General features: G+C 45.0%; 1 protein-coding gene across 1 annotated transcript in view; it reads left to right on the forward strand.

Moving 5' to 3' along the window:
• Positions 1-19979, forward strand: part of LOC147663065 (uncharacterized) — a 246011-nt gene that overhangs the window by 78848 nt on the left and 147184 nt on the right. The window contains exon 3 of the mRNA XM_086950708.1: positions 8623-8697. Coding sequence (XP_086806834.1) covers positions 8623-8697 — 75 coding nt within the window. The remainder of the gene's footprint in view (positions 1-8622; positions 8698-19979) is intronic.

A 19979-nucleotide genomic window follows, 5' to 3' on the forward strand; every position in this document is an offset into this window, starting at 1 on the left:
TTGCAAGGTAAACATGAAAATAATAACAGCACCAATGCAGATACTTTACAGTATTGGAGCAAAGGAAATAAACAATAAAGGACAATTGTATTTGCACTATTACCACTGTTTGTATGACAGTTTAAGAGGCTGACAGTGGATGCACCTGGGTAACACGTGCCATAATGAAACCTCCACCTCCCTAGAGTGTGGACCCTGGTGAGGTGACAGGAGCCCATAAACAAAAGCAGTTTGCCCTGCCCTGGGCTCAGGCAGGAGGAGGCCCATCGAATGCTGTCACTGGACAGAGAGGCCCATTATCATTCCCCGAAAGCTGGAAGCACGCCGAAATCAACGCCCTCCTCAAGAAGCCCAAGGCAGACCCCAAGGACCTCAAAAACTTCCGACCGATCTCCCTACTCCCGTTCCCGGCGAAGGTCGCCGAGAAAATCGTCAATATACAACTAACCCGCCACCTTGAAGACAACAACATCCTGGACCCGTCCCAATCTGGAATCAGACGGAACCACAGCACCGAGACCGCCCTCATCGCCGCCACAGACGACATCAGGCGCCAACTAGACAATGGCAAAACTTCTGCCCTCATCCTCCTGGACCTCTCAGCAGCCTTTGACACGGTATGCCATCACACCCTGAAGACACGCCTCCAAGAAGCTGGAATTCAGGAAAAGCCCTAGACTGGACCACATCCTTCCTCTCCAGCAGAACCCAGAGCGTCCGCCTACCACCCTTCCGCTCAGAAGCCACCGACATGATCAGCGGCATTCCCCAGGGCTCTTCCCTCAGCCCGACGCTGTTCAACGTCTACATGGCCCCCCTCGCACAAGTGGCCCGCCATCACGACCTCAACATCATCTCCTACGCCGACGACACCCAGCTAATCCTCTCCCTCACCAAGGACCCCCACACCGCCAAAACCAACCTCCACGAGGGAATGAAGGCCGTCGCAGACTGGATGAGAAGCAGCTGTCTGAAACTGAACTCTGACAAGACAGAGCTTCACATCCTCGGACCCTCCCCCTCAGCCTGGGACGACTCCTGGAGGCCTACCACACTGGGAACAGCACCAACCCCCACCGACCATGCACGCAACTTGGGATTCATCCTCGACTCTTCCCTCTCCATGTCCAAGCAAGTCAATGCCATCTCCTCCTCCTGCTACAACACCCTCCGCAGGATCTACAAGTGGATCCCAACCGAAACCAGAAGAACAGTTACACAGGCCCTCGTCAGCAGCAGACTGGACTACGGCAACACACTCTACGCAGGAATCCCAGCCAAGCACCTACGACGACTACAACGCATCCAAAACGCCTCCGCCCGACTGATCGTCAACGCCCCCCCCGCAGCCACATCACCCCCCATTTGAGAGACCAGGTCGTGGAGGGGCTGCTGCAGGCCACTGATCACAGCAGGAGCATGAGCTGCCCCTGCAGTGAGAGTTATAGGCTGCTTGCAGGGGGCAGCTCACGCCAATGTCTGAAACTACGGACAAGAGGCGTACATGAAAGAAATCCTCACAGGCAACAGACAAGAGGCCCAAATAATGGGCGGACCATGAAATTTATGGACGGTTGGTCATCCTACACACACTGAAATGCATTACGATGTGTGGTACTTGACAAGGCTGGTGGTGGGCTTCCACTCGTCGATGGGCACATCAGAAATGGCAGCCGTAAGTGTTCACGTAAAGTTGTGTGTCCCTATGACTGCCACGTCATCACGTTGTTCCATCTCTTCCTCCCTAGCTCCCTGAGCATTGTAATATTGACAACTCTGGGAGACACCATGTTCCCCATCATATGGGGGTGACCTTGTTGGGAACCCCTGAGCCTGCTCTGTAATGGGCTGGCCCGGCGTACGCCGAGCCAGCATGTGTTGGGGAAATAAAGAGCCCAGAGCTCTGGCCGTAGTCCAGTTACGATCTGGCCACTAAGGTTACTGGTGTCCTGAGTCCGTCTTTACGCACCACGTGCAGGAGCAGTCACAGACACCACACTGGCGACAAAGTGGTCACGCACTATGCACACTGCCTCTGTCCAAGACTCCCATGCAGCTGTCCCCGCTGCTCCCAGTGCACCGCTTCATGACGGCAGGAGGCCTCTGCTGCAGTGCAGAACGTCTGTGTCTGGACTTCAGCCCAAGCGGGTAGCACCTGCACAGCCTGTCGCGCACGCACGTCTGGTCTTCCATACGGCCTTGCGTGGTGCCGACATGCTCCAGCACTTGCTGTGCCCCCCCTAAGTCATGCTACAACTACCGTGGGCCAGACGCGAAGAGCGTGCACTGTAATCCTACGCTGTACGAACAAAGCACTAACAGAGTGGAAAAAACCAAGATAATCACAAAAATACGATCACATCAGTACAACTACCTTCACGTGGTGTCCCTGCCACACACACACCACTGCTGCCAGCACCCTCCTGAATAGTGGCTAGCCCACACCAAGCCAGCTGAATCTGATCCACCCACTGTGCTCAGCTTACCACGTAGTGCTCCTGTCAACCCTGCACCGTGGACACACACACCGCCAGCCAGCCTACAGAACCTCACACCGTGATCCCTGCCAGGACCATGGTGAGGTCGCACAAGGTCCTAGTCTGCCCCGTTGCACATCCATTACAGGTAAGGGGTTAACCCAATACGAGTTTGTGGACCAGGGTACAGTTCATATAGAAAAATAATGGTCCTCAAACCAATCAATCATTAAAGTAAAATTGATTACAATTTCTTTTGTTTACGAGCTTAAATAAATTCTACGCTCTTGGAGATAACAGTACTTCTACATAAGGAAAAAGGATGTGCAGCAACTGAATTTGTTATGAAACAAAATAAATGTATTCCAATTCATAAAGCTTTTTCAAATTGTATGCAAAAACGTTTGAAGAGGTTGCTCCAGAAGTACTGTTCTCTCCAAGAGCGTGGAATTTATTTAAGCTCGCAAACCAAAGAAATTGTAATCAATTTTACTTTAATGATTGATTGGTATGAGGACCACCTTTGCACATCCAGCCGGGTACCCAGCCACTGGTGTGCTCAATAGTACACTTACCCAGTGTTGTTCACCTCCTGCTCGCTGCTGCAACTCTCCATTCCCCAGCATGGTATCAGGCCCGCCATTGGAGCCCGTTCACAATTAGTGGCCCCTGCCCTCCCAAGAGGCGCACTGGAAGGTGTGGGTCGAGAGTCTGTAGACCTTGTTTGAAGCGGCAGAGAACCCAGCCAGGAGGAGGAGACACATGCTCCTCCACTTGGCTGGAGCAGACTTCCACAAGATCTCAAAGACGGTACGCAAGGCCAGACCCCCAAGGAACTACGCCATGATATGCGACACCATCACAGCTCATTTTGAGTCCTACGCCAACCCAGACTCTGAACGTTTCCTTCTCCGCAAGGCATGACAACAGCCGGACGAGTTGGTAGATGTCTTCTTTGGGCGGCTGAAAGAGCTAACGAGCACCTGTACCTTCCCAGATGAGGATGATGAAGTCCAGGCCCAATTCATCCAGGGATGCGTATCGTTCAAACTGCGCAAACGCGTCCTGCAAGAACATAACATGCCCATGAGAGACCTCCTGACACTGGGACGTTCAAAGGAGCTGTCCAAGACCAAGGCGGCCCACATGGATCCTAAGCCCGCCATGCCAATCAAGGAAAAACGTGTTTATGCCATTCGCACGGAAGTGAGAGAGAGCAAACCAACATTTGCCAAATCAGCCCACAATATACTCCGAGCTGATCGCGCCTTAGGAAAAGGAGACGGCATAGCTATCATTTACAAAAACTGCAACACCTGCCGCTCCTCCCCAACCAACCTACCCAGCTGCGAACACCTCACCTTTTCACTGGACTTCTCCCCCACCTGCACGTTCTCAAGAACTCTCATTTACCGTCCACCTGGCACTCCGACTAATTTTATAAACCAGCTTGCCCCAGAGGTAGCCAATGCTATTTGCTCCTCACCTAACTACACCTTATTAGGTGACTTAAATGTGCACCTGGACGACCCCTCGGATTCGGCAGCCACCGAACTGCATAATAACCTACTAGCATTAGATCTCTCCCAGCTAGTACTGCAACCCACCCATGAAAAAGGTCACCTTCTTGACCCTATCTTCAGTAACTGCACTCATCTTACAGTTAGCCCACCCATCACCCTTCCCTGGACTGATCACTTTTTGATCCCACTCTCCTGGTCACCATTAGGATCCCGCCCCTCACCTCCCTCTGCCCCAAGAAGAGACCGCAAATGGTCACAGCTCAACACTAACCTGTGGACCTCCACACTGGAATCCTCTGTCCCACAAAATAACCCTGATCCGATTGTCAGCAATGACGCCTTCAACAACTGGATCACCACCTCTCTTGACCTTACTATCCCATTCAAGGATATTCAATCTAAACAGAGACCCAAAAATTCCCCTAGGTACTCAGAGGACCTACGCCTTCTCAAGAGAGAATGCAAGAGACTGGAACGGAAATGGCGCCTTGACTATTCCCATACCAGCAAAACTGAATATCAGGCGTCTATAAAATCCTACAAAACCAAGATACAAAAAGCTCAATCCATTTACTTCCAAAACAAAATTAATGAAGCAGCATCCAAACCCAAGGAGATCTACAAGATCGCTAAAAATGTGCTCAAACTCCCTGACAAACCACCAGATCCTCAGACCGCTCAAACTCGCTGCAATGAACAGGCTGACTATTTTCACAATAAAATAGCTACAATCTATTCTTCTTTCACCCCATCCCCTCACCCCTGCCCAGAACAGCGGTGCGCTGGACCTACCCCTTCTATCCTCCTGGAAGCCTTCCCACCTCTGGAGCCTATCAGCCTGGAAACTATAATACTTCAGGTAAAATCTGGATCCCCCAGTGACCCAGCTCCAGCACGTTTTTTAAGAACAATTACGCCTACCATTCTTCCAACCATCCAGAATGTGATCAACAACTCCCTCGCATCAGGGCTTGTTCCCCCTAAGTGGAAACAAGCTACAGTTAAGGCCCTCCTGAAGAAACCAAACCTAGATCAGATGAACCCGGGAAACTACTGTCCAATCTCTCTGCTACCGTGGATGATAACTAAGCTCGCAGAAAAACATGTAAATCAATGCCTCATTGATTTCCTGGAAGCAAACTGCTCCCTGGACACCTCGCAGACAGGGTTCCGGCCTATGCACGGAACTGAAACTGCATTATTAGCAGTAACAGAAGGAGCTAGAAAGATTGTGGACGAGGGTGGCACTGCGGCCATTATTTTATTGGACCTCAGTGCCGCCTTCAACACTGTAAATCATGACATCCTATGTCACAGAATGTCAGAGCTAGGGATAACCTCCACTGCTGCAGCCTGGCTCCATTCCTTCCTTTCTGACCGCTCCTTTAGAGTCTGCGAGGGCAATAACATCTCATCCAGTAAACCTCTCAGTTGTGGGGTTCCTCAGGGCTCATCCCTGAGCCCCACACTGTTTAACATTTACATGCTCCCCCTTGCAGAAATCATACGCCCCTTCGGCGTGCAAGTCGTGTCCTACGCCGACGACACGCAACTGGTGGTGACCCTGACTCATCCTTCCTCTCACTCCAACGATCTCAGAGGCTGCATGGAGGCAGTATGCACCTGGATGAGTCAGTCTTACCTAAAGCTCAATGGCGACAAAACTGAGCTAATGGTGCTAGGCAACGCCCCCCAAAAATCTATTGACTCTCTGTGGCCACCAGCACTGGGCCCAGCCCCCCCCCCAGCCAGGGATACCATCAAGAGCCTGGGCATCTGGCTGGATAGTGCATTAACTTTCGGCCACCAGGCAACCAAACTAGCAGCCACCTGCATGAGCATTATGAGGCTCATTCGAAAGATCTTACTACTTCTCCCTTTCAAGGCCAGACAGATCATGGTCCAGGGTCTTATCCTGTCCCGACTGGATTTTGGTAATGCCCTATACCTAGGTTCTCCCGAATCCACCTTGAAAAAACTGCAGGTTATCCAAAACTGTGCTGCCCGCACTCTCCTGCGCATTCCCCGCCGGCAATCAGTGAAAAATGAACTAAGAACACTTCACTGGCTGCCAGTAAAAGATAGAGTCAACTTTAAAAGCCTGTGCATCGCCCACCGTGCCTACTGGAGGAAAGGAGCAATCCTCAACCACACACTGATCACCCCCTACCATCCCAATAGGCAGCTAAGGTCGACCCTTGCCTTCCAAGTCATTATGCCTAGGTACAAAAAAGAAAGAAGTGGAGGCAGAATGTTCTCTACTAACGCGGCAAGGCTGTGGAACTCTCTTCCACTTTCAATCCGTTCAGAACGAAACATCCTGCTCTTCCGAAGAAAATTAAAGACCTTTTTCTTCAGCAGATAATCCCGACCTGCCCCATCCACCTGTATTCGGTTACTTAGCGCTAGGACGCCTGCGGGTAGCTATCTCGCTCTACAAAAACCTACTCCATTCCTCCATTCCATTCCATTCCATTCCATCCACCAAACAAAATCCACAGAGTCGCCCGTGTGGGTGGTGTGGAGGCCCATACCCCCAAGAAGGAACCTGCCCTGCCAGTGGCAAGACCTGCAGTGCGTGCGGAAAGCTGAACCACTTCTCCAAAGTGTGTCGCTGGTCACAAAGAATTTGTCCCAAGGGCCCAAAAAGCAAGTGCGAGCACTCGAACAACTTCCCGATAGCTCCTCAAACAGTTACATGGATGATAATGATGTGGCCACTGTCCCCGTGGTAAGGATGTTAAATGCACTCACAGCCACCCGACACGCCACACTGATTTGCAAGATCTGGGTGAAAGCTGCACTCATCAGAGCCACCATTATCCTCATGGCTGCCAGCATTTACCGAAGCCTACCCAATCCACTGGCATTCCACAACACTAATGTGCAGGTATACGCATTCAGCAACCACTCTCCGCTCCAGCTGTGCGGTGTCTTCCAGGCAGATCTCTCTCATGACACCACACACCAAGAGCCAAGATCTATGTTTCGCAGGAAGGATTGAGATTCCTGCTCAGCTGTCACACCGCCCAAGACCTTAAATTAATCCAGTTTGCCTTCAATGTACATGCACACGACCTGGACTGACCAGCCACGGCCCGTAGAGGGAGTTTCGGTGGGGCGGAGAGGCGGGGCAGGGGAGGGTGCTAAAAACGGAGTATGGATATTTGAAGGTAAGTAAACAATTTAAATAATAAAACGAATTTCGTAGCGTGCCCTGCATTCCAAAATGCAGGGTGCGCTACGAAATTTGTTTTATTATTTAAATTGTTTACTTACCTTCAATTATCCATACTCCGGTTTTTAGCACCCCCACCCTGCCCCTCCCCTGTCCCGCCTCTCCGCCCCACCGAAACTCCCTCCACGGGCCATGGCTGGGACTGACTGCTACAAGACTTTACGCCACTGTTCGATGGGATTGGATATCTGAAAGGTTCGGCCATCTAGTTGCACATTGACAAGTCAGTGGCTTCAATAGCCATCAGGCACCAAAGGATTGCCTTCCACCTCCGGCCGAAATGTTGAAGTGGATCTTCGACTCTTTGAAAGTGCCGGCATCATTGAGCGTGTGTGAGGTCCTACACCATGGTTATCCCCCTTTGTCGTAGAGAAATAACCAAAGCAGCCTGATGCAGTACGCATCTGTGTGGACATGAGAGTATCAAACCTAGCAATAAAACAAGAATGCCACCTGACACCAACAGTAGATGGCATCATCAGCAAACTGGCAGAATCCAAGTGGTTCTCCAAAACGGATGTTCGTTCTGGCTACCATCAAATACCCCTTCACCAAGACTCCCTCCCCATCACTACTTCCTCAACTCATGCCGGACTCTGGAGGTACACCTGGCTTAACTTTGGGATATCAAGCGCTGCAGAGGTTTTCCAGAACATCGTCAAAAACGTCCTTCATGGGCTGAAAGGTGTGCTCAATGTGTGCAACGACATCTTGGTACACGCTTCTACACTAGAAGAACACCTTCGTCTACAAGCCGTGTTTTCACGCCTCCGAGAAACTGGCATGATGCTGCACCGGGAAAAATGTGATTTCCCGAGGAAAGACATCAGCTTCTTCAACTATTGGTTCTCTGATAAAGGCACCGCGCCTGACCCCGACAAAGTGAAGGACATCCAGGAAGCACCAGCCTCAACATCAGTGTTGTGAGTCTGCAGCTTTTTGGGTATGGTTACATACCGTGGACGCTTCATCAAGAACTTGTCTGACATAACTGGCCCCCTCAAAAACCTAACCATAGCAAACTGTCAAGTACCTGAACCTTATCCTTCTGCAGGAGCAGACAATAATTCCTCATTCCCAAACTCCGCTACTGCGAACTACATGCTCACGATCAGCAAAGAGGGGGAAAGGGGGTTGGGAAGAAAAGAGAGACCACCACTGCTTCACCTCCTCTGGACTGGAATGCGAGCTATGTTCCTAGTTGTCTCCCTGTCCTTATTGTGTGGCTATCTGCTCTCTGTATGTAATCTAAGTGGTCTATTTCTTGAAATGATGCTTTGCCCTACATGTATGAAGGACACTACTTGTAGGAATCTGCATAGACCTTGGCTGCTTGCTAGTAATGCTAATATTTGGTTGTCCTTTTTTATCTTTCTGCTCGTAGATGTGAAACAGAGTCTAGTTCCTCTTCCAGCTCCACAACAGAACTCAATGGAAGAACGCAACGCTGAAGTCGTTGGTAAGTACCATTATATATATACATATATATATATATATATACATATATATATATATAAACCCAGAATGGTTCCGCTCTCCTCTTGTTTTTAGGCGCTGCTGGCAAGTGCGTCGCTTCACGCGGTAGAACCAAACCGCAATGTATTCAAACTGCGTTTGTCCCCAGGGCCTCCCGGGTCCAAAACAAAAGAAGCCGCCACTGCAGTCAATGCGTTTTTCAGAAATCCATAGTTTTATTATTCGAACCTCTGCAGCATGTTATCACAGCGAAAACCAACGCGTTTCGTGAGCTCCCAACTCACTTGATCACGGTTGTTACAAACACTGTTTGCTGAGAATAGTTTAAAAGGGAGTCCCTCCCCCCCATCGGTCACATGATTTCAACCATGTGTTTCTATGACACTATGGCCTTCTGGGATTCGTAGTTTTAACATTGCAAAATGTAATTTCATGTTCTTTTCACAGAAAAAACTTTTTTCACACCCATTCCCGCTGATTGACAGTTTTTGAATCATAAATCCCTTTTCTGTTATTTACATTCACGATTTCTTATGTACCGGAAAACCACACTCATTGTTTTTGACTTTTTTCTATCTGTAACCCAGAGGATTAAGATTTGTATCAACTTTACAGTGAAAATAAAATCAAATGAAAATAAAAGCCCTCAAGTGGGCTGACTTTGTCATGTGAATGCGTTACTTATCATTTGCATGGGGTTTTTTTTGCAAATTCAGTGTTTCCAGTACTTTAAATTCTTTAAATCTTTTCAACATACTTTTTCAAAATTTAAACAAACAAACAATGGGGTCATTTTTTGTTTTTTCGTATGTCCCGGTCTATTTCGTTAGACCTTTTTGAAGCCCTCTGGTGGGCTGACATTGACTAGGGTGTTAAATTATGTCATCAAATATCCCAGAGTTTAAATATCTTGTGTTTTGTGCCGTGGGTTTATGGAAGGAAAAAGTTCTTATGGAGTACAATCAGAGACAACTCACTCCAGGCAATAAAATCGATATCTTCCAGGAGGCGGTTATACAGGACTTATATAACATTCCAAAAACAAAATTCAAAGACAATCTAACCGCGCAAGAACGAGCAGCACTGACAACCCTCATCAATGACATAAATGTGGAAATAAAAATGGCAGATAAGGGTGGAAACGTGGTGATTTGGGACAAGGACCTATACACGGAGGAAGCGATGAGCCAATTATCGAATTCCAAGTATTATGAACAACTTGGAAAGAACCCAACAGATCAATTAAAGAGAGAGTTAGACCAAAAACTCTTAACATGGGAAAACAGAAATTTAATCGACTATGAGGAAAGGAAATACCTAACAGTCGATTTTCCCCGCATGGCAACCATGTACTTCCTGCCTAAAATTCACAAAAATCCCACTAGACCACCAGGAAGACCAATAGTTTCAGCAAACGGATCATTGATGGAACCAATGGGAAATTTTATTGATTTCTTTCTAAGACCGTTTGTGGAGAATCTAAAATCATACTTGAAAGATACTACAGACTTTGTGTGCACCATTTCTGACTTGGTCTGGCAGGATAACTATTTGCTAATATCCATGGATGTTATCGGACTGTACACAAACATTGACAATGATTTGGGACTAATGGCTTGTAAACACTTCCTGGAAAAACGCAACATACATTATAAAGAACATAATGATATGCTGTATGAAATGATTAAATTATTACTCTCAAACAACATCTTCTTCTTTGGAGAACAACTCTATCGCCAGCGAAGTGGCGCGGCAATGGGGTTCTCATTCAGTCCAAGCTATGCTTGCATAGCAATGGGGTGGTGGGAGGAAGAGATAGCCTGGAATCAACAAAATGTCAAATACACCCAACACATTGTACAATGGAAGAGATTCATTAATGATCTATTCATAGTGTGGAGGGGAAGTGAAAGTGAATTCGAAGAGTACTTTGAACTACTGAATAATAGTACAAAAGATCTGAAATTCACCTACACAAAAAGCAGGCAATCGATATCCTTCTTGGATACAGAAGTATATATCCAAAACAACAAAGTGGAAACTACCTTACACAGGAAGAAAACGGCTACAAATTCTACATTGGAAGCCACAAGCTTTCATCAACCTGCCCTAATATCAAGCATACCATACGGAGAATTCCTCCGTGTGAAACGAATATGTAGCGAAAACACAGAATGGGAGAAACACAGTGCAAGAACAATGGAGAGATTCCATAAGAGAAAATACGGAAAAAACTTGACGAGAAAATGTTGGGAAAGAGCCAATGAGAAATCAAGGGCAGAGTGTTTGAAACCCCAAACAAAAGAAAAAGAAATGGAAGAACCAATAAGATTGATACTGGACTATAGCAAAGAAGCAAAAGAAGTGATCCAGATTCTAAGAAAAAACTGGAAATTACTAAAACTGGATCCGACAATTGGCAAAAAAATGGGCGATCACCCAGTAGTTACATACCGCAGAACTAAAAATCTGAAGGACCAATTGATCCATAGCCATTTTATGAACCGCAAAAAGACACCTTGGCTTAAAACAGTTGGATTCAACAAATGTTACAATTGTAAAGTCTGCGAGATAGCAAAACCAACGAAACAAATTGAAATGGCCAATGGAAAAACTTGGAAGATTAAAGAACTAATTACTTGCAAAAGCCAGTACACAGTCTATCTAATTGAATGTCCGTGCAAGCTACGCTATATAGGAAGCACTATCTGTGAACTTAAAAAGCGTATCTTGGAACATACGAGGGCCACAACAAATAAGGACAGAGGAAATGCTGTGGCCAAACACATGGAGACAAATCATAATGGCAATTGGCGACATTTGAAATTTCTAGGATTGGAAACATTGCCCCCAACAGAACGGGGGGGACATCGAGAAAAATTGTTGCGCCAAAAGGAATCACGCCACATCTTGAACTTTCGAACAATGACCCCTTTTGGTCTGAACCAGTCCGAAGAACTTTATGTACACATTTAAAATAATGAAAGCCTCTCTGATTGTACTCCATAAGAACTTTTTCCTTCCATAAACCCACGGCACAAAACACAAGATATTTAAACTCTGGGATATTTGATGACATAATTTAACACCCTAGTCAATGTCAGCCCACCAGAGGGCTTCAAAAAGGTCTAACGAAATAGACCGGGACATACGAAAAAACAAAAAATGACCCCATTGTTTGTTTGTTTAAATTTTGAAAAAGTATGTTGAAAAGATTTAAAGAATTTAAAGTACTGGAAACACTGAATTTGCAAAAAAAACCCCATGCAAATGATAAGTAACGCATTCACATGACAAAGTCAGCCCACTTGAGGGCTTTTATTTTCATTTGATTTTATTTTCACTGTAAAGTTGATACAAATCTTAATCCTCTGGGTTACAGATAGAAAAAAGTCAAAAACAATGAGTGTGGTTTTCCGGTACATAAGAAATCGTGAATGTAAATAACAGAAAAGGGATTTATGATTCAAAAACTGTCAATCAGCGGGAATGGGTGTGAAAAAAGTTTTTTCTGTGAAAAGAACATGAAATTACATTTTGCAATGTTAAAACTACGAATCCCAGAAGGCCATAGTGTCATAGAAACACATGGTTGAAATCATGTGACCGATGGGGGGGAGGGACTCCCTTTTAAACTATTCTCAGCAAACAGTGTTTGTAACAACCGTGATCAAGTGAGTTGGGAGCTCACGAAACGCGTTGGTTTTCGCTGTGATAACATGCTGCAGAGGTTCGAATAATAAAACTATGGATTTCTGAAAAACGCATTGACTGCAGTGGCGGCTTCTTTTGTTTTGGACCCGGGAGGCCCTGGGGACAAACGCAGTTTGAATATATATATATATATATATATATATATATATATATATATATATATATATATATACTAGCAGCCCGCCCCGACGTTGTCCGGGAGCAATCAGGCTCTCAAACTTCCCCAGCCCGTCCCGACGTTGTCCGGGAGCAATCAGGCTCTCGAACTTCCCCGCTCCTCCCCGCGCTCCTGTCCGCTCCACGCTGCAACCCCAAAGTCACCTACGTCAGCCCACCGTGGGCGCCGCCGCTCCTCAGCCTCTACAAACTTCACCGCTCCTTCTCTCCTGTCCGCCGCTCCTCCCCGCGCTCCTGCCCGCCGCTCCTCCTCGCGCTCCTGGCCGCTGCTCCTCCCCTCCCTCCTGAGGATGTCAGCACGCACGTCGTTAGCGCACACGGCCGGTGCTACTTCCAAGGGAGTACTTTTTTTAACGTATATTTTTTAAAGAACGTATATTTTTGGGTGGTATATAGCCTATGTCACCCAGCAGACCCTGACAATTCCAATGATGTATTGGGTGTTTGGATTGGCGCTGTGGTTCCCGAGTTTACCCGCCTCAAAGGTTCCCAGTTCTCTCTTTATAATAGTAGTATAGATTACTATGGTTTTAATTAACTAAAAAATAAACGTATTACTGCATCCCGTTTACATTTTAGAAAAACTGGCTGTATTTACAAAAAAATATAGCTTTATTTAAAAGCTGAGTCCAGCAGGCCACCATGCCTGTGACTAACCATTCGCAGTGGGTCTCAATTTGCGACCTACCTCACACACTAATTGGCTAGCAAAAACTGCGACCCACTACGAATATGTATTTTGTGAACTTAATTTGCAGAACAACACATCTGGTAACTGGTTCTTCAAGCTTCTTTGGCAAATACGTCGGTGAGCACTTGTATGCAGTACATGAAGTCAGTTTCATTTTTGATTTTGAGATATGAGGAAGGCGGTGGTGACTAATTTTCATGAGACACTACTGTTGTGCTAAAGTAGTTTCATCAGTCAGTACCGCCTTCTGGAAGGTTGCAAAAGATTTTTAATTGAACCTAAATATAAACAGATCAATGCATATTTGACAACTCTTCATCACATTGTTAAATTATGACGCAAAGGGCAGTGTTTTCACAGTATTTACAACATGGATTGTTGGGCGCCGTTTGGATACATTATTCTAGGAGCCACTATCTGTAGTTAATATGTAAGTAACCACAAGACCTGAGCGGGGAAAGACATCTAATATGGCATTGTTATCAGGGATTTATCACTGCCTCGAATTTCATTGCTAAATACTAATTCTGACAAAATGCCAAAATTCCATATTCTCCCCTGATTTTTTTCTACTTAAGAGGTAACAGAGCCCAATTGTTCTGGTCTCAAGCTAGAGGTTCAGGGAACAGTCAGTGTACTGGTGGCAGACTGAAGGTCAAGTATTCATGTGTCCTTGCCAGAGAATTTGCCTGATCAGTTCATCGCCCTCTACTGAGATTTCTTTTTATCGGATGTACGACAGCAGTCCTTCCTATAAGTAAAGTTCAGCAGGTTGTAGGCATGAGCTGGGATACAATAAAGCCAACTCAGCCTCTCATTCTTTCGATTTCGGTCAAGATGAAGGTCACTTCACTGGAAGAAGAGTAGAGTGAACACACCATGAAAACACTTTAATTATTCGCAAATGTGTGTTTACCGCATTGTATCAAGTAGGTATTTGCCTCCAACTATTTGTATGTAAAATGGATAGATCCTCTTGTGGGAGCTGGAATGTGCCTTCCTCTAATGCTCTCGTTTGTTGCTTTGCGCTTCTTTAAATCCATCTGTAAACTGCATTTCAAGACATAGTTCTTTTGCCCCTCTTCTTGGTTATCCTAAATTGTTTTAAATGCCGCAGACCGAGTGTCGACCTTTTATTGATCGAATGCAGCAATGTTTGGTCCTTGGAGTGAGCACCCTTCGTTACACTGGAGACAGGGCAGAGTGAAGCGTCACTGGCTCAGGCGGGTGGACGCTGGCCAAAGGCCTTTGTGCAGTGCATGTGGTGTTTTGTTATTCCATATCTTGGGGTTGGAATGTACTCCTTCCGGATACCGATTCTCAAAACAGTAAAAAAAAAAAAAGCTCATTTTTTTAGTTCTGCGTTGTACAACTACAGATTTCTGTTCCTACTCATTATATATTGTGCCTGGGATGTGATCAAAACCTGGAAACAAACTGTGTCGGGCATGATCCTCCATGAACCTTTTTTTTAAGAGTTGGGGGTCACTTGTTTAACCTACTTACTTGGTAAATATTTTTATTATCAAACCTCCTGAGCCCAGTCACCTCATCCTCACACCATCACGCCCACTTGTTGATGAAAGTTCTGGGCGAACTTGCGTTTGTACTTCGAATTTTGGTTCATGATGCGATGGTGTGTTTAGTTTGTAATTGCCAGCACTCTGTTTAACGTGCGGCGCTTCCGCCCACTGTAGTGTCCTTTGAGGTCGATGAGAGAGCACACTCCACGCCCCCCAATGACGCCCACACCACGCCCACCAACACGGCCACTGTCGTTTAGAACGCCCAGAAGGGACAACTTTATCCCCCTATGTTGTTTTACGTTTCTAATGTATATGGTGCCCAGATGTGTAGCCTATATCCATCTGCATTCACTCCCCTTTCCAATGGTGTATTGGGTGTTATGATTGGTGCTGTACTTCCAGAGTTTACCCGCCTCAGAGGTTCACAGTTCTCTCTTTATAATAGTAGTATAGATATATATGTGCGCAAACTCCTGAGAACGCCACTTGCAATCCCAGCGCAACCCAGGAACAGGAACAGCGAGGCAAGCAGGAGACGGGCCGCAATACTAAATTCACAGGTCTTTTATTGCAGGAAAGGTTGGTAGGCAAGAGGGCAAGACGCATTCGGGCTTACAAAGCCCTTGTTCACATGCAATGACCCAATGATTTCATTTTGTATTTATAATGCAGTGAAGCCCGCCTCCCCGCCACTTTTCACACAGGTCACATAATCATAAAGGTAGAGAAAAGACTCTACAATCTCCCAAAAAAAGCATATAATAATCTACTAAAAAAGTTATATTTACAATGAAATAATAACTTAACATAGTAAACAGATATTTCTAATAAAATACCGTCTGTTTTATGTAATTTACAAGACTGTTACGGGATAAATCCCTGTGCAAACATTATGCTTTGTGCAAATATAGCGACCTGTAAACAACGAGGGAGCGGGTAAAATTGGAAGTGCAAATCACAAAGTTTCATTGAATCACAGTCTGCAATTCGCGGAGTAATTATATTTTGTGCAAAGATGCAGTCAGAGGGAAAGGAGAAAGTGCTAAAAGTGCATGATGATATTAACCTGTGTATATAATGCATAAATGCTGATCATGACATCGAAAGAAAATGTTTACCTTTCTATACGTCATATTAAAAGCATATAAAAAGACATTTAATACTGGTATAAAAACATCATCATATAAAAAGATTAAATAAAAACACCCTGTGTAAAATAAGTGCTAAAAGAGTCTCACATCTAAAAATATTAAATATATAAGTACAAAAGTAAATTACTATGTACAAGAGAAAGCAGAAAATGATGAAATTTACATTGGAGTGACTAACAAGGAACTTGACTAGCCACTACCATCATTATATAGAAACACAATCCTCTGTAGGTGGAACACTAGTATCTAGACCAACTCCCTGGATCACAGGGAACCTGACATATCTAGGGGGCAAATTGGATGCTGTATGAAAAGATATATATATATATATATATATATATGGGCATTATATGCTGAAGCGAGTTTTTATAGAAAGTGACGCAGATCCTCAGTATTGTTTAGCCCATTGGGCCACTTACTGTCACACTCGAGGATCAGACTCGATTCTAGTCGCCTTAATTTGAGCTCACGATTGCCTCCTCTTCTAAGTTTGGGGACAGATGCCACCACATAGTATGAGAGGCAATTGATGTCTTTGTTGTGTGTGCTCTCAAAGTGGCGAGCCACTGGATATGCCTGATCACAATGTAAGATGGCTCGAATATGCTGTAAAATCCTAACGTGCACCTGCTGTTTTGTGCTGCCTATATAGTTAAGGCTGCAAGTGCACGTCAGAACATATACAGCATATTCAGTTTTGCAGGTATGGCTACCTTTAATTGGCATCTCAACAGCAGAGAAAGGAGTTCTGTAATGAGTTTTATTAATGCCAAACTTGCACGCTCTGCAAGTTGTGCATTTATGGAACCCTGTTGTTAATAACCAATTAGGTTTTTGTTGCAGTTCGGGACTGCTTTGGTCCAGAACTGCACCCATACTCTGTGCCCTCATAAAGGTGACCAAAGGTTTGTTAGGTAACATGCATCCTAAAACTGTGTCAGTTAGAACAGTAGACCAATGCTGGTTATTATCTGTCTGATTTTGGTCTCCTGACTACTATAGTCCAAATGAACCTAGGACAGTCTACATTATTTAATTCGGCACCATCGGTGACCGCCTTATTCTTGTTTACAGTATCCGAAAGTAGACTGGCTCTAGAAAGACTTTCCGCTTTGGTCAATGCTTGGTTGAACACTCGGTCTGAGTATCCACGAGCCCTCATTCGGACTTTTAGCTCAGAGACACATTTCAGAAAATCCTCAGCATTACTGCATATTCTTTTCAGCCTTAGGATTTCTCCATAAGGTATGCTGTGGATAGAATGCTTAGGATGGAGACTAGAGGCATGGAGCGTGGTATTGCCCGCCGTGGCCTTTCTATGTAAGGTAGTTTGTATACGGCTATTGTCATCTATGTATATTTTGACATCTAAAAATTCTGCTTGCTTGGCACTGATGTTCGAAGTGAATTTTAAATTTAGGGGGTTGTCGTTGATCTCAGCAATAAACAGATTGGCCTCATTCTCATCCCCTTGCCAAACAATAAAGATTTCATCAATATAGCGGAGATATTTCACGATTTTCTCCCGTACCCAGGTTTGATGTGTGACATTGAGGACCCGCTCCTCCCACCAGCCAAAGTGTAAACACGCATAGCTGGGGGAGAAGCAGGCCCCCATAGCCAAGAAAATGATTAACTGCATTTAAACCACATGAATGAGCAATACTAGTGTATAATTGTTCAACATCAAGAGTAATTAGCAACATATCATCGTGCCAGTCCAACTATTTTATATCTACTTGATATGATTTCTCTTGATGTCTGATATTGCCTCTCTCAAAATAAGAATATTGAAGAAAAGAAAAGAATATCCTAGATATACTCTCTAGTCTCATTGCTTGACTCACTGGAAAAGTACTCGTTGAGGGAAAATGTTCTCCTAAACAACTAGCAACCTCCTGCATGCAAGGCTCTCTCAAAATATAAGTGTTGCTGGGAATTCTCTGGCAATTTTCTTCTTCAATAAAATGAATGGTAAATGGTCAAAGAACAGACTTACCAAATACTGCTAGAGGACCTGCTCTGATTTTCGTTCTAAAACGCTAGTTACATTAGCCAAAAGACTCGGTCTTGAACGAAAATGCAGCAGCGATATGGAAAACACAACCGCTCACCGGAAAACTTCAGTTGAAGTGTGCAATGTCCCGCACGAGGAAGCGCGAGCACAACTGCGCTTGAAAAGGCTGCCAAACACTAGACTGAAAACCCCAAACTTCCTTCACTGGCGACCATCTTGAAATTCCGCCGCGGGGAGGAAAGCAAGCATTAGAGAAAAAAGGAAACCAGTCAGCAGGGCATGACTCTACGGAGTCTGGAATAATATATCTTGCGCCCTCTACAAACTACAGAACATAGATTACGGAAGCTTGGGGAGCTAATTGGACCAGACCTGACAGTTCCCCCCAGCAAAATTCTTCCCTCAACCTCTTTGGGCTTATTTGGATGCGCCTTATGAAATTCTCTAGCCAGCCTTGATACATGCAAATGAGTCTTAGGTTCCCAGGTTCTTTCTTCAGGGACAAAACCTTTCCAGTCCTCTAGATAGAACAACTTCCCCTTCTTAAATTTAGAGTCTAGAATTCGTTTAACCTCAAACTCTTCTTCAGAATGAATTCAAACTAAAGTTGGTGGACCCTTTACCCTCAAAACTGGGGGGGCTCTTCTTCAGGAGGGAAACATGAAAAACTGAATGTATTTTTAATCTAGGGGGAAGACGAATCTTCACACTCACTGGATTAACCATTTTCTCTACTTGAAACGGGACGATAAAACGATGTTGAAACTTTCGGTTTCCCTTTAACCGCAGATTTCGAGTTCAAATCCACACCTTGTCTCCTGATTCATAAATCTGGTTAGCACGTCTTTTCTTGTCTGCTTGTTTCTTATAAGAATCTTTTGCCTCAATGAGATTGTTAGTGGCCACCTGACAAGCCTTTTAAAGTTCCAGAACTACTACCTCTACTGCTGGAACATCCCTCTCTTGCTTTCCCACAAATGGGTTTGGATGTCTACCTGAATTTAGATAGAAAGGAGGAAACCCAGTGGAAGAAAGCTCAGCATTATTATAAGGAAACTTGGCCGCCCAAATGAAAGTTGGCCACTCCCCTTCATGTTCCATCAGGAATAAACACAAATATCGTTCAAACTCCTGATTTACTCTTTCCATCTGCCCGTCAGTCTCAGGATGGAAACTAGAAAACAAATGAGAGTCGACATCCAATCTTTTTAAGAAAGCCCTCCAAAAATGTGAGATGAACTGAGGATCCCTATCAGAGATAACAATCTTTGGAATACCATGTGCTTTGACTACATGCTGAGTGAGGAGGGCAACTAATTGAGTTGCATTTGGGATGGACTTCAATGGAATAAAATGACTCACTTTAGTGAAGTGATCTACCACCACCCAAATGGTTGTGAACCCTTGACTGGAAGGAAGTTCTACAAAAAATTCCATGGAAACAGTATGCCACGGATAAGGGGCTGGAGGCAGTAGAAGCAACAAATCTTGAGGAGCCATCCTGACTGACTTTCTCTTAATACACTGCTCACAAGAGGCAACGTATTGTCCCACCTGAGTCTCCATAGCCGGCCACCAAAATTCTCTTTGAATCAATTCCAAGGTTTTCTTTACTCCCTTGTGACCAGCCAGTAAGTCATCTTGAAAATGTTGAATAACCATCATTTGAAGCTCATCATTAGGAACGAAAAGATTTCCCTTGAAGTAAGGTCTGCAGTTCTTAACTTCTCTTCCAGTACCTTCCTTGGTCCACTCACTAAGTTCCACACTGTTGAAGGATTTGCGCAATTTGTCTTCAAATTCAGGGAACAAGATAACTCCAACTATCTTCTCCTTAGGAATGATCAACTCTTTCTCACTTGTCCAAACAAATTCTCCAGTGTCTAGACGAGACAAGGCATCAGATTTTTCGTTGGCAGATCCAGGCCTATAAGTCAAAACAAAATTGAAATCAGCAAAAAATGAAGACCACCGCAACTGTCTGGGGTT

The sequence above is a fragment of the Lissotriton vulgaris genome, unplaced genomic scaffold, assembly GCF_964263255.1.
Source record: "Lissotriton vulgaris unplaced genomic scaffold, aLisVul1.2 SCAFFOLD_1062, whole genome shotgun sequence".
NCBI classification, from domain to species: domain Eukaryota; kingdom Metazoa; phylum Chordata; class Amphibia; order Caudata; family Salamandridae; genus Lissotriton; species Lissotriton vulgaris.